General features: G+C 48.5%; 1 protein-coding gene across 3 annotated transcripts in view; it reads left to right on the top strand.

The window, feature by feature from the left end:
• Positions 1 to 13,917, top strand: part of MINDY4 (MINDY lysine 48 deubiquitinase 4) — a 113,019-nt gene that overhangs the window by 7,312 nt on the left and 91,790 nt on the right. For 2 of the 3 annotated variants that reach the window (XM_062179148.1, XM_062179150.1), the window contains exons 3-5: positions 742 to 977; positions 3,053 to 3,299; positions 10,454 to 10,878. In XM_062179148.1, the coding sequence (XP_062035132.1) occupies positions 742 to 977; positions 3,053 to 3,299; positions 10,454 to 10,878 (908 nt within the window). The remainder of the gene's footprint in view (positions 1 to 741; positions 978 to 3,052; positions 3,300 to 10,453; positions 10,879 to 13,917) is intronic. The other variant, XM_062179149.1, reaches the window with a different exon arrangement.

Below are 13,917 nucleotides of genomic sequence, written 5' to 3' on the forward strand. Positions count from 1 at the left end.
AGAAAGAAGTACTTATCAGTCTGCCTATTACATAATAAATTTCACATTCACTCAGCACAAAGTTAGGATGATTCTAGGCAAGCCTTGCAAATTAATGTTAATATTTCTGATAACTTGTTTTTCCCTATTAGGCATATGATAAATAAAAATGCCTATGTAAAATTGAATTTGTGAAAAATGTTTTGTTTTTCTTTTCTTTTTAAATTTGGAGGGCAGATACAAACACACACACAGTTAGATATTTTCCATCAGGTGGTTCACTCCCCAAATGCCTGCAATAGCCTGGGCTGGCCGGGTTGAAGCCAGGAGCCAGGAACTCCACCTGGGTCTCCCATGTGAGTGGCAGGAGCCCAAGTACTTGGACCCTCATCTGCTGCCTTCCCAGGTGCGTTAGCAGGAGGTTGGATTGGAAACAGAGTTGGGACTGGAGCCCAGGCACTCTGATGGAGGATTCAGGTGTCCCAGGCAGCACTTAACTCACTGTACCACAGCACCTGTTTGAGTTCCTGTTGCATTTTATTATAACTGTCCACAGATTGCCTGGCCCATGCATTGGTTGTTAGTTTTTTTAAAGTAGAGATTTTGTCTTCAACTCTGTGTCCTTACCCAACATAGCACCTGGCAAGTGTGAATGAGTGGGAAGATGATAGCTGTGTGCCGCACGACGGGACTGTCCTTATGTCCCACCCTTTCCCCAAAGCTCCATGTACGATTAATGATCGCTCTTCCTCCCAATGATAGGCGAAGGAAAACCCGCTGAAAACAAACCTTGAACTTATCACCAGGTACTTTCTGGATTATGTTGGAAATACTGCTAATAGTTTAACTCAGGAGACTCCAATCCCTGCACTCTCACTTTCCAAGAAGAATAACAAATTGTCACCAAGACACTCCGAGACCATGCTGGTCAATATATACGACCTTTCAGAAGAGGACCTGGGCAGGAGGGGCTCGCTGTCTGAAGCAAGCCACGTCAGGTATTGTTTCCCCTTTCCTCTGTGCTGGTTTCCTGTAGCTGCTGGGCCATGTTCCTGTGAACTTGAACTTGGCCACTGTATCAGTCTGTGTTCTCCCGAGAAGCAGGACCAGTGGGATATCTGTGTGTTCATGAGGCTGCTTCAGAAGATTCATGGGAAAATGGAATTAAAAGATAAGTTTATTTTGTTGTAAAACATTTGGAAATCCATACATAGTTTATTCCTAGTGTGCATTTTCCATGGACTTTTTGAAATCCTCTTGAATACATACGTGTATATATAAAAAGGCTTGTTTAAGGAGTTGCCTCATGTGATTGTGGGGGAACGGACAGGTCTATAAAATCTGTTCTGTAGTGCAGACAGAAGGCTGCAAACTCAGGATTTCCATGTCACAATCTTGAGGAAGAAGTCTTTCTTCTTAGGGAATGTTGGGTCCACTCACATTGTTGAGGGGAACTTGCTTTTCCTGAGCTCAACTCATTGTAGATGCCCACCACATGTTTCCCATCCGAAAGTGGAGGAAGGCAACCCCTGGCAAGAAAGTACTGCTTCCAGCCCTGCTGGCCGGCATGTGCTTTCTTGAGGATAGGCAGGCTCAGAGGTGGGTGTCAGCCTGGGGATAGGCAGGCTCAGAGTGGGTGTCAGCCTGGGGATAGGCAGGCTCAGAGGTGGGTGTCAGCTGCCAAAGGCTGCATACATTAGACAGGTCACTTGGGGCTGGGCGTTTGGCATGGAAGTTAAGTCGGTGCTTGAGATGCCCACATCCCATATCAGAGTCCCTGGGTTTGAGACCCAGCCTCTGTCTGCACTCCAGCTTCCTGCTAATGCACTCCCTGGGAGGCAGCAGTGGTGACTCTAATAGTTGAGTCCCTGTCGCCCACATGGGAGACCTGGATTGAGTTCTCAGCTCCTGGCTTCGGCCTGGCCCACTACTGGTTATTAAGGGCACTTGCTGCCTGGTCAGGAAATTAAATAAGAGAGAGCAGCAGTGAAGTAGCTGAAGTTCCTGAGCCCCACCCAGTCCCCCAAGCCCAACACTTGGGCGTCCTTGGCACTGCCTGGCCTGTCATTTCTGGGTCTTCAAGTCCTGTTGCTCCAGTTGACAGCTCTTCCCATCTTCCCACACATTGACAAGGGCCTGCACGCCCACCCTCGTCCTCTTGTCCTGGAGTTATGCTCCCAGGCCCCTCCCTGGTCGCTAGGCCTCCAGTGATCTTATCCTAGAATCCATCCTTGATCGGGGCCAAGGGTGCATCTAGTCTGGCCATGCACTCCCCTGCTGAAAGGCTTTCAGACAAGAAAATCCAACCCCCTTAGGATAGGGTGCAAAGCCATATCCACACCCAGTCCCGCTGCTCTCCCAGTAATGTCGGGGTCTGTGTGCTCAGACCGAGGCCCTCTCCTGGGCGCCACCTGCCTTCCCAGTCTCAGACACGGGGCTGCCTCCTCTGAAAGCCCTCCTGTATTTCCCTGGTCTGTTCCGATCTCTTCCGCAGCTCGACATACCCCAACACAGTGCATGTGATTGCCATTCTCCAGAGTGACCCAGAGCTGGCAAGCAGCTTGGCACAGAGCAGGTTTGCTGCCCACTTATGCCAAGGCTGCTGGTGGAAGACAGGAGAGCCTGTGCCAGAGGCCCGCCGCCTTCCGTGTGATCCCAGCTAAGGGTCCCTGCTCCCTGAGTCTCTTGGGTTCTCTCACTTTTGTTCTTTCTCCTTTTTGCTCTCTTTGTCTCACCTTTTGTGCGCGCTCTCGCGCTCTCTCTCTCTCTCTGTCATGCAGTAGACTGGGCTCAACATAACCCATGGCTCTGGGGAAAGGTTTTGTTAGCTGTACGGCCTGAGGGATCCCTGTGTGGGTGGTCATCTCTGCTTTTTTTTGCTGCTTAGTGATCTTATTTTAGAGGTTGAATTTGTCTTAGTGTGGAAGCATTTTCTCTTCTTACCTTTCATGATCAGCTCTGGCTGTTTGGGACTCACCGTGTGGGGGTGAATGGATTTGCTATGAGTGGGTGGTGAAGGTGGGGTTCATTATCACTGATCCCTTCTGGGGCATCTCTCTCCCTGTTTTTGCAGACATGACAACCCTGATGGGGACGTGCTTGGTAATTCTATGTCGTCGTCCAAAAGGCCCCCACACAAAAGTAAGCCCCTGCACTTGGTTGCAGGTGAAAGCCCGCCCTTGCCTTCAGCGTGGGAGAAGATGGAAAAGCTGCACTCTGAGCCCACCCTGGACGTGAAGAGGACAGGAGAGAAGATCAGGCCAAAGCCGGGCCTCATTGTGCGAGGCATGATGGCCGGGCCCACGGCCAGCTCCCCACAGGTGGGGCCATTGTTCTTTGTGTTGTCAGACGGGGCTTCCAGTGCTGCCTGGGCTTGTGTAGGAGGTCCTGTAGGGCGGCCCACAGAGGGGCATCTCTATGGGGATGGGAATAATACTTCCCTGTTTTCTCCCTGGCTGTGCCGTGAATGCCCTGGGGGTCCCTGAACAAGCCCCATCTCCTTCCCTGAGCTCACTTTCCCCCTCGTGTGGATGAGGTGGGCACCACGGTTTCATATTCCCTTGCCGAGTGAGATCCCACCTGCCTGGCTTTGTCTTGGAACCTCAAGAGTGGGGGACCTAGTCAAGTCTAGAATAGTCTTTCTTTCTTTCATTTAATGTGAATTTTAAAAAGCACAGCAGTGGGGTGAGTGTTCACCCTAGTGGCTAGGGTGCCGGTTAAGGTGTCCATGTCCCGTGTCAGAGTGCCTGGTTCCATTCGTAGCGACCACTTCTGACCTCGGCTTCCTTACTCATGCAGTCCCTGGGAAGCAGCAGGTGATGCCTCAGGTAATTGGGTTCCTGCCGCCCACGAGGGAGACCTGGATTGAGTTGCAGGCTCAGTTTTTGGTTTTGGCCTCCTGCAGGTTGTAGATATTTAGGAAGTGAGCCAGTAGATTGCTGTGCTCTCTCTGTAGTTCTCTCTCACTCTCGTGAGCTCTCTCTCTGTCTCTCAAACAAATTAGCTAACAAAATATGATAATTAAAAGGGAAGATAATCTCAAGTCTGTAGTTTCATTTGTTATGCTTTTGTTTTCTTCTCTTTCAAAAAAAATCATAGCATCATTGTTTTGTAGTCTTCTTCAATGGGGGACCATGGTAGGGTCCCATTAGATAGAGAGACCAAAATGAAAGAGAGAGCAAATGCAAATGGAGTTTGGAAAATAATAAACTATACAAAAGCCAGAAACACACAGAGAAAGCAAAATCAAATACCGAAGTGTAGTATCAGTCAATTCAGGGCACCTGAGCAAACCACAAGTAGATGTATCGTCTGTGTGCACAGCTGGTCACCGCGTGCTCACTCACCCGCTGTGTGTGTAGATGTGGCCGTAGATGCAGGCTGTAGGTATGTTCTCCCAGTGTCATCTAGAGTTGGGACAGAGACAGGTGGCCCCCTCCCTGCCTCTGCCTCCATCTTGTGGGATCTTTGGCTTTACCCTGGTCCATCCCCAGCTATTGTGGCCATATATATGGAGAGTGAACCAGTGGATGGGAGATGGAGCTCTCTCCCTCTCTCTTTGTGTGTGTCTCTCTCTCTGTCTCATTCTGATTTTCAAAGAAACAAATCTTTTTTTTTTTTTTTTTTTTTTGACAGGCAGAGTTAGACAGTGAAAGAGAGAGAGACAGAGAGAAAGGTTTTCCTTTTTCCGTTGGTTCACCCCCCAAGTGGCCGCTATGGCTGGCGTGTTGCGGCTGGCGTGCTGCGCTGATCCGAAGCCAGGAGCCAGGTGCTTCCTCCAGGTCTCCCATGCGGGTGCAGGGCCCAAGGACCTGGGCCATCCTCCACTGCCTTCCTGGGCCACAGCAGAGAGCTGGACTGGAAGAGGAGCAACTGGGACGGAATCCGGCACCCCAACCGGGACTAGAACCCGGGGTGCCAGCACCGCAGGCAGAGATTAGCCTAGTGAGCCATGGTGCTGGCCAGAAACAAATCTTTAAAAAACATATTTCACATTAAGAAACTACCTCTTGTCTAGCTTTAGCATAGCATTAAAGCTATGAAAAAGCTATAAAATAATTTTGCATTTTCCAGCTGCATATCTGTGTGAGGCCATATCTTCTGCATATACTTTATCAAAACACCGTAGTGCAGTGCATAAAAGCAGAAGGAAATACAAGACTTGAACTCTCTTCTAAGCCAAACACTGCAGAGATTTGCAAAAAAAAAAAAGTCAAACTGTGCTACTCATCTCATTGATTTTCTGCTTTGGATGGAGAGTTCTTTTTTTCTTTAAGAATATGTTATGAGCCGGCGCTGTGGCTCACTTGGCTAATCCTCCACCTGCGGCGCTGGCACCCCAGGTTCTAGTCCTGGTTGGGGTGCCGGATTCTGTCCCGGTTGCTCCTCTTCCAGTCCAGCTCTCTGCTGTGGCCCGGGAAGGCAGTGGAGGATGATTCAGGTCCTTGGGCCCTGCACCTGCATAGGAGACCTGGAGGAAGCACCTGGCTCCTGGCTTCGGATCGGCACAGCGCGCTGGCCATAGTGGCCATTTGGGGGTAAACCAACGGAAGGAAGACTTTTCTGTCTCTTTCTCTCACTGTCTAACTCTGCCTGTCAAAAAAATAAAATAAAAAAAAGAATATGTTATGTTAAATGTAATGTCTTTTTTTAGTATATGTGCTGCCGAAGCGAGCACAAATGTAATGTCTTTTTTTAAAGATTTTATTTTATTTATTTGAAAGACAGAGTTACAGAGAGAGGTAGAGACAGAAAGAGAGGTCTTCCATTTGCTGGTTCACTTCCCAGAAGGCTGCAATGGCCAGAGCTGCACCGATCCGAAGCCAGGAGCCAGGAGCTTCCTCCGAGTCTCCCACGCAGGTGTAGGGGCCCAAGGGCTTGGGCCATCTTCCACCGTTTCCCCAGGCCACAGCAGAGCTCTAGATCGGAAGAGGAACAGCTAGGACTACAACCGGCATCCATATGGGATGCCAGCACTTCATGCCAGGGCTTTAACCTGCTGTGCCACAGCACTGGCTCCTGTAATGTTTTAACTACTATTATTTTTTAATGATTTCATAAATGTATTTTTAAAAATTTCGGTTTTAATTTCTAATCAGTAAGTGTCAGTACAGCCCACATAAATAAAAGCTCTTTGGACTCCTCAATAATTTTTTTAAAGATTTATTTATTTATTTGAAAGGCAGAGTTTACAGAGAGAAAGAGAGAGAGAGAGATACCTTCCATCCAATGAATCACTTCTCAAATGGCCTCAGTGGCCAGAGATGGGCTGTTCTGAAGCCAGCAGCCAGGAGCTTCCCCTGGGTCTCCCATGTGGGTTCAGGGGCCCAAGCACTTGTGCCATCCTCCAATGCTGTCCCAAGGCACATTAGCAGCGAGCTGGGTTGGAAGTGGAACAGCCAGGACTCAATCTGGCACCCATAAGGGATGCCGGCATTGCTGGCGGCAGCTTAACCTGCTATACCACAATGTCAGCCCCTGACTCCTTAATAATTTTAAGAGTATAAAGAAATCCTGAGACTACAGTGTCTCAGAACCATTGATGTTGTTGGAACTCTCACCAGCCAGGCCCTGTTCTGCAGTGTCCCAACAGAAGGGGTACCTGGCTTCCCTTTAACAAGTCTAGTCCGTTCCAAAACAGCCTTCCCCATGTCGGCAGCTGTAACCAACTGAGAGCTCCTCATAGCAGCTCCCCCTACTGGTTCTTCTCTGCTTTCTGGCACTACCAGGCAGGCCTGTATCACTCAGACCAACAAGGGCGGGCAAGCACCTACCATGCACTATGCACAGATATGAAGGGACTCCCACTCTGGAGAGGCTTAAAAGGCACATTAGCAGGGAGCTGGATGGGAAGTGGAGCAGCCAGACTTGATCCATTCTCCAATATGAGATGCAGGCACCGCAAGCCATGGCTTAACCCATTGTGCAGCAACTATATTAATTAACTTTTGCTACTATCGATTTCTGCTCGTCTCTTTTGCAGCTGGAATCTTTTTACCTCTGCATGTTTTAGTAACAGGGTGCATTGGTCCTTTGGAAAGTGTTGTCTTCCAAATGCAGACACAATTCATTTTCCAAAAATACCCATTAAAAATAACATTTGTTGATGTTGCACCCAATATTCAAGTTTTTAAGAATCGTGAAGCCCTCAAGGTCACAGTAGCAGATGTGAGTTTTCTTGAATTCCAGGTTTTACCTGACATCTTGTATTGTATCTTGGACAGTAGCACACCACTTGTTCTCCTTGAAGTGACAGGCTCAGTTATTTTCAAGAAAACGCCTGCCAAACACCCAAGTCCGAATCACCATGGTTTACGATGAAACCGTGTGTGCTTAGGTGGTTGCTAACCCCCCTCCACCCCTACACTCAGGAGAGTGCTTGATGCACCTCTCACTTGGCCACATGGAATAAAACTAGTGAGCTAGTGACCTCAGTGAGTCAGCACGGGCATTCCTATGTGTGAGTAGAGTAGGCTTGGCAAGTGCGTGAGGCGTGTCTGCCACACCCATGGTGTGGTGCTGCTGCCCTGACTTCTGCTCAGGGCCAGCAGCTTCTCCCACTTTGTTGCTTTGTACGCAAAGCCAGTGTGGCAGAAAAGGCAGATGTGCCACGGCGCTACCACGAGCCCAGGGTCGAGTTGCCTGAAAGGCGAGCAGCACTTGAGGACCGGCGGCCAGGATGAACGCCAGGGCCCTGCGCTGCCGCGGCATTCTGCCCACTCGCTGCGGTCTGAGGGAGGTGGCTTGCGCCCACCTAACTGCCGAGGGCGTTGCTGTCAGCTTCTCTTTTGGGGAGTTGTTTGTGGGGGGTGAGGTTTCCCCCGGGGGACATGAATCCTGTGAAGGAGGGGTTGCTGTTAGCATTTCCGTGGATTTTTTGGGAGGTGTTTTGTGCCTTGGCCGTGCCTGTAGGTTGCTCAAGTGATAGGAGCCCAGGATTCTGGGTCTCCCATCATTTTTTACTGCTAGACCAGCTGTGACGTAAGAGGCACGGCACCCGAGCCTGGAAGTCTGGGTCTCCATGGGAACGGTGACTCACGTCTTCCTCCCGCCCTGCACAGGGGATGCCCTGCGTGGCTTTCGGAGCACGATTATAGTGTCTGGCAATTTCCTTGAGGTCAGAACACTCAAAATTAGCTCTGCTTATTCCATCTCAGGTCTTTCCACTGGGCCCTGGATTATTCTGGAAATGCTGAGAGTCTAAACCAAGGGGAAGCCCAGTGAATCTATTTTTGTCCCTCTGCCCTGACTCCATCACCGCTGATTGGGAACAACATGAGTCTCAATCTCCTCAGTGATGGCGAGGGAGGACGTTTCGGTTGACTATGGATTTCCTTCATTTTGAGAGCCGAGCGGAACCCGAGTGCTTACTGTGTGTAGGCTGCACAGCTGGCAGCTCTACGCATCTAGAGATGAATGAACGGGCTGTGCCTTCCCTGAGCTACCATCCGGAGGGGGTTGGGCCACGCAGGTGCCGGAGCAGCCAGCACTCATTCCCTGCTGTGAGGTCCCAGCTCTGTGCTGGTGCCTCAGACCTGTCTCACTTCATCCTCACTACAACCTTGTGAGAATTGTGTGCTACAGGACTCTCATGCCTCATTCCAAACCTTTGGGCCAGATAGGTTTTGGAATGGATGTTGTTTGACTTTAGAAAGGAAGTACAGTGCATAAACCTCCTGCCACGTAGCACCTGTGATAAGGTTTGCAGTAGCACCCCGTAAGTAAAAAGAAAGAAGAAAGGGTCTGCAGCTAGACACATGAGTATTCAGACTCTAAAAAGGACTGCAAGTGGGCCGGATGTTTGGGCAGCGGTTACGGCCCTGACAGGGACGTCTGCATCCCTTATCAGAGGGCATGGGTCTGAGCTCTGGCTCTGCTTCAGATCCAGCTTCCTGCTGATGTGCTCCCTGGGAGGCAGCAGGTGAGGGCTCAAATAGTTTGGTCCCTGCCACTCACACAGGAGACTAGGATTGAGTTCCAGGCTCCTAGCTTTGGCCTCGCCCTGCTCCAGCTTTGTGGGCGTTTGGGGAGTGAGCGAGTAGATGGGCGATCTCTCTGTGTTTTTTTAAAAAAAGTCTGGAAGCAACCTCACAACAATGACAAATTTTTTGCAGTATTCCCAAAGAAGCTTGGATTTTTGGAGGCTTTGAATTTATCAGTGGCAGGTAGTAGACCAAGGACTGGTTGTGTGAGGGGACTTCAAAAGTTCATGAAAAAGGAAACTAAAAGGTAAGTTTATCTCAAGGAAAGTATTTTGAAATCCCTGCATGTATTTTTCATGAACTTTTAAAAAAAGATTTATTTATTTGAAAGAGTTACACAGAGAGAAGAGATGCAGAGAGAGAGAGAGAGAGAGAGGTCTTCCATCCACTGGTTCACTCCCTAATTGGCCACAATGGCTATAGCTGCGCTGATCCGGAGGTAGGAGCCAGGAGCTTTTCTGGGTCTCCCACGTGGGTGCAGGGGCCCGAGCACTTGGGCCATCCTCCACTGTTTCCCAGGCCATAGCAGAGAGCTGGATCGGAAGTGGAGCAGCCAGGTCTCGAACTGGTGCCCATATGGGATGCCAGCACTTCAGGCCATAGGATTAACCTGCTGTGCTACAGCGCGGGCCCCTCGTGAACTTTTTAAAAACCACTCATATGCATGGATTTAAAACCTTTTTAAAAAAAGATTTATTTATTTATTTTAAAGGCAGAATTACAGAGAGAGGAGAAGAGGCAGAGAGAGAGAGAGATCTTCCATTTGCTGGTTCACTCCCCAAATGGCTGCAATTACCAGGGCTGGGCCAGGCCAGAGCCAGGAGCCAGGAGCTTCTTCTGGGTCTCCCACATGGGTGTAGGGACCCATGTACTTGGGCCCTCTTATGCTGCTTTCCCAGGTGCATTAGCAGGGAGCTGCTCGAATGAGCCCCCATATGGAATGCCAGCATTGTACATGGCGGCTTTACCGACTATGCCACAGCACTGGCCCCAAATTTCAAAATTTTTGCACCAAATTAAACTTTTCTTTTAGTTCCACTTTCCACTAGCCTTTTGAAGTGCCCTCAGATTACAGGTGAGGATGTGAGGGACCAAGAAGTTAAATAACTTGCCGGCAGGTGGTGACCCAGGAATTAGGAACAGGAGCAACAGCTCTCCCTGCTGCTTGAGCCTGCTCTCATTAAGGGAGAGAGAGAGCGAGCGAGATCTTCCGCTTGCTGGCTCACTCCCCACGCATTGAGGGGTGTGAGAGAGGCTGCATGTGCTCTAGGGTCTGTGCAGGTGAGTGTGAGTCAATGACGCAGCACGGAGCTGGTGGCGTTTGAACAGCGCCTTAAAGAGCAGATAGGGACAGAGCTGGGAATGGAAGAAGACTTTCGTGGGTGTGTGTGGGGGGTGGCGAGACACCATGGGCTAACGCATCGAGTGGATCGGTCTTCTTTGCAGCTCCGCTGCAGGGGGATCCCCATGGCTTTTGTCTTTGTCCCTTTTAGGATTCTCTCCGCAAACGGTCTCTGAGGCGGTCCCCAGCCATGGGCAGCGTGACCCCAGCCCAGGAAGAGGAGACTGGGAAGGTGCCTGAGCCCTGCACCCACCCCACAGCCTGCCCAGCGCCACAGGACGTCCTGGCTTTGGGCAGGGGCTCCGCCATCAGGAACCCCCTTGGTCAGCGTAGAGAGCTGAGCACAGAAACGTGCAAAAGCACTGCCAGCAGTCCGCCCCACCTGCCCAGCACGGGGCCGCCCTGGCAGGAGAGAGCCGGGTCCAGAGAGCTTTCGGAGGGCAGCCTCGCGATGGACGGCAGCCCAGAGGCAGACAAGGCACGCCCGAAGTTCTTGCCAGGCGGGAGTTCCAGGATGAGCCAGGAGAGGCAGGAGAGAGCCTTCAGGCGGCAGGGCAGCCAGCCCCCCCTGCTCAGGTGAGCTTGCCCTGCGGAGGCGCTGGCTGTGCCACAGCGCCGCCTCTCCCCTGCTGTCCAGTCTCCAGTGGCCCCCACTCGCCCTGTTTGGCTCCTTGGCCTCTCGTGGTAAGGCAGGGTCGATTCTGGCCACCTGGGAAGAAGAGCCGGGAAGCCGTGGGGGAGGTCTCCCTGGCCCTTGCCGCTGGTTCCCAGCAGCGAGGTCTTAGCAGAGGCTCTCACACAGCAGGGCAGCCGCCTGGCCTGGCTAACACCGGTGAGTGTTTGCTGGGGATGCGTCGACCCCCGCAGGGCTCCTCCTGACATTGTCTTCTACTCCCCACCTCCCTGCCCCTTCGTACTTGTACTTTCACAGTGGGCGTGAGGATTCCTTCATTGGTTGATTTCCCTGCTTCCAGGCCTGAGCAAGCCTCACTTGGTTGTGCTGTTAATCTTTGTGTGTGTCACTGGTTCTGGTTTACAAATACTTTGGGATTTTTGCGTGTAAGCTCGCGGCGGCCTCACAGACTCCGTTATCTAGGCCTTGCCGGAAGGGGTCCCTCTTTCTCTTTTTTCTGCGAGAATTCGTGTAAGGTTGCTGGTGTTTCTTCCTTCACTCTTTGGAAGACTTACAGGAAGAGAACTCTGAGCACCGAGTTGAAAGTTTTTAAGTATTCAAATATTTTTTTAGTTCAAGCTTTCTATTTTGCCAGTTTGGGCACACTTTAGTGTTTCAAGGAATTGGGTCATTTTATCTATAGTTTAAATTTCTTGTTATAAAATTATATGATTAAATGTTATTGACATGTTAATGTTTGTTAAGACCTGCAGTGATGTCTGTTTCATTCCTGATATTGGTAATTTTGTGTCTTATTGCTCAACTAATCCTGCTAAAAGTTTATCAGTTACATGGTCATTTCAAAGAACCAAATGTTGCCTTTATATATTTTCTGTTTCACTGATTTCTGCTCTTTTTATTATTTCTTTCATTTTACTTTTTTTTTTTTTTTTGACAGACAGAGTTAGACAGTGAGAGAGAGAGAGAGAGAAAGGTCTTCCTTCTGTTGATTCGCCCCCCAAATGGCCGCCATGGCCAGCGTGCTGCGCCGATCCGAAGCCAGGAGCCAGGTGCTTCCTCTTGGTCTCCCATGCGGGTGCAGGGCCCAAGCACTTGGGCCATCCTCCACTGCCTTCCCGGGCCACAGCAGAGAGCTGGACTGGAAGAGGAGCAACCGGGACAGAATGCAGCGCCCTGACCGGGACTAGAACCCGGGGTGCTGGCACCACAGGCAGAGGATTAGCCTAGTGAGCCGTGGCACCAGCCATTTACTTCCTTTAAGTTTAATTTGCTATTAGTTTCTAGTTCTTTGATATGGATCTTAAATAACCAATTCCTAACCTTCTTCTTTTAAAACTACAAGTGTTATATTCTAAAATAATTTCTAATTCTTATCATAAATTTCTTTTTTGAGCCACAGGTTATTTAGGCATGTACTGAATAATTCAGAACACTTGGGGGTATTTTTCTGATTGTCCTTTTGTTTTTGATTTGTAGCTTATTTTTGGTCTGCTAATGTATGTATTGTGCCCGTTACGCTTTCTGTCCTTTCAGATTCGTTGGTATTCTCCTATGGCCCAGTATATATTTGAAGCTTGTCTCTTATAATAGCATGTATTTGGAAGTTTGCTCCCTCTGATACTTGTTTATTTTAGTGGGAATAATTATTGCATTTATGTTTCCTTCTTCTTGAAGAACTCTCTATAGTATTTCTTTAGTATATTGAATCTGAGTTTCATTTCCCAGTGGTTTTTTGTGGGGGGGGGGGCAGGAGGAGAAATGTGTTCACTATTTTTTGAAGACATTTTTAATGGGTGTAGAAGTCTAGATTGGTATTTTTTTTTTTTTTGGACTTTAAAGATGATTTCATTGCTTTAAAATTTTGTCATCTCTGTTGGTAAGTCAGTTGACAGTTTTATAGTTGCTCCTTTGAAGATAATAATATCTTTTTGTTTGTTTTTAAACCTCTGGCTGCTGTATCCCCTCTGGCTTCTTTTAAGATTTTTCCTTTGATTTCCAGTGGTTTGATTATGCTATGCCAGGGTGGGGTTTTGTTTGAGTCTGTGCTTGTGATATGGAGAGCTTCCTGAAGTTGTGGATTGATGTCCTTCATCAGTTTTGAAAACTGTTGTCAATATCTTTTTAAAGCTATTTTCATCCCAAGCTCTTTTTATGTTTCAAGAGACTTCAATTACAAAGATATATTTTCACTTGTTTGTGTTTTATAGCTTTTTAATACTTTTATCTGTGTTTTCCAATTTTCTTTCTATACTTCCATCTGGTTATTGTCATCTATTTTTCAGTTTGTCTTTCTTTTCTTCTCTAATATCTAATATGCTTTTAAACTTATTTAATAAATTCTTAATTTCAGCTATTTTATTTTTCCTTCTATTTATTTTAAAAGTAGATTTCAATCTTTTTTTGAAATTCTCCATCTTTTATTCATATATATATATGTTTTAAAGATTTACTTACTTGAAAGATGAAGTTATAGAGAGAGGGAGAGACACAGAGGGAGAGAGATCTTCCACTTGCTGGTTCACTCACCAAATGACTGCAGTAGCTGGAGCTGGGCTGATTGGGAGCTTCGTCCGTGTCTCCCATGTGGATACTGGGGCCATCCTCTGCTGCCCTCCCAGGCGCACTACCAGGGAGCTGGATCAGAAGTGCAGCGACTGGGACTTGAACCAGTGCTCTGCATATGGGACACTGTCACCTCAGGCCGTGGCTTTACCCAGTATGCCACAGTGTCAGCCCACCTTTTCCTTCATTTTCTTGAGTATGTTCATCATTTTAATGTCCCCATCTGGATCACCTTGAGGTTTGTTGCTGCCATCTATTTTTCTTAAGAGTTTCGATAATTTTGTCCTACTTCTTTGCATTTCTGATCATTTTGATTGATTCCAGACATTGCTCGTAAATAATTGCTAATACCGTCTTCCTCCAGAAAGGATTTACATTTCTTTTAGTAGATTTTACTTTTCACCTTTGTAAGATACCTT

This window comes from Lepus europaeus, chromosome 20 (genome assembly GCF_033115175.1).
Source record: "Lepus europaeus isolate LE1 chromosome 20, mLepTim1.pri, whole genome shotgun sequence".
Classification (NCBI taxonomy): Eukaryota; Metazoa; Chordata; class Mammalia; order Lagomorpha; family Leporidae; genus Lepus; species Lepus europaeus.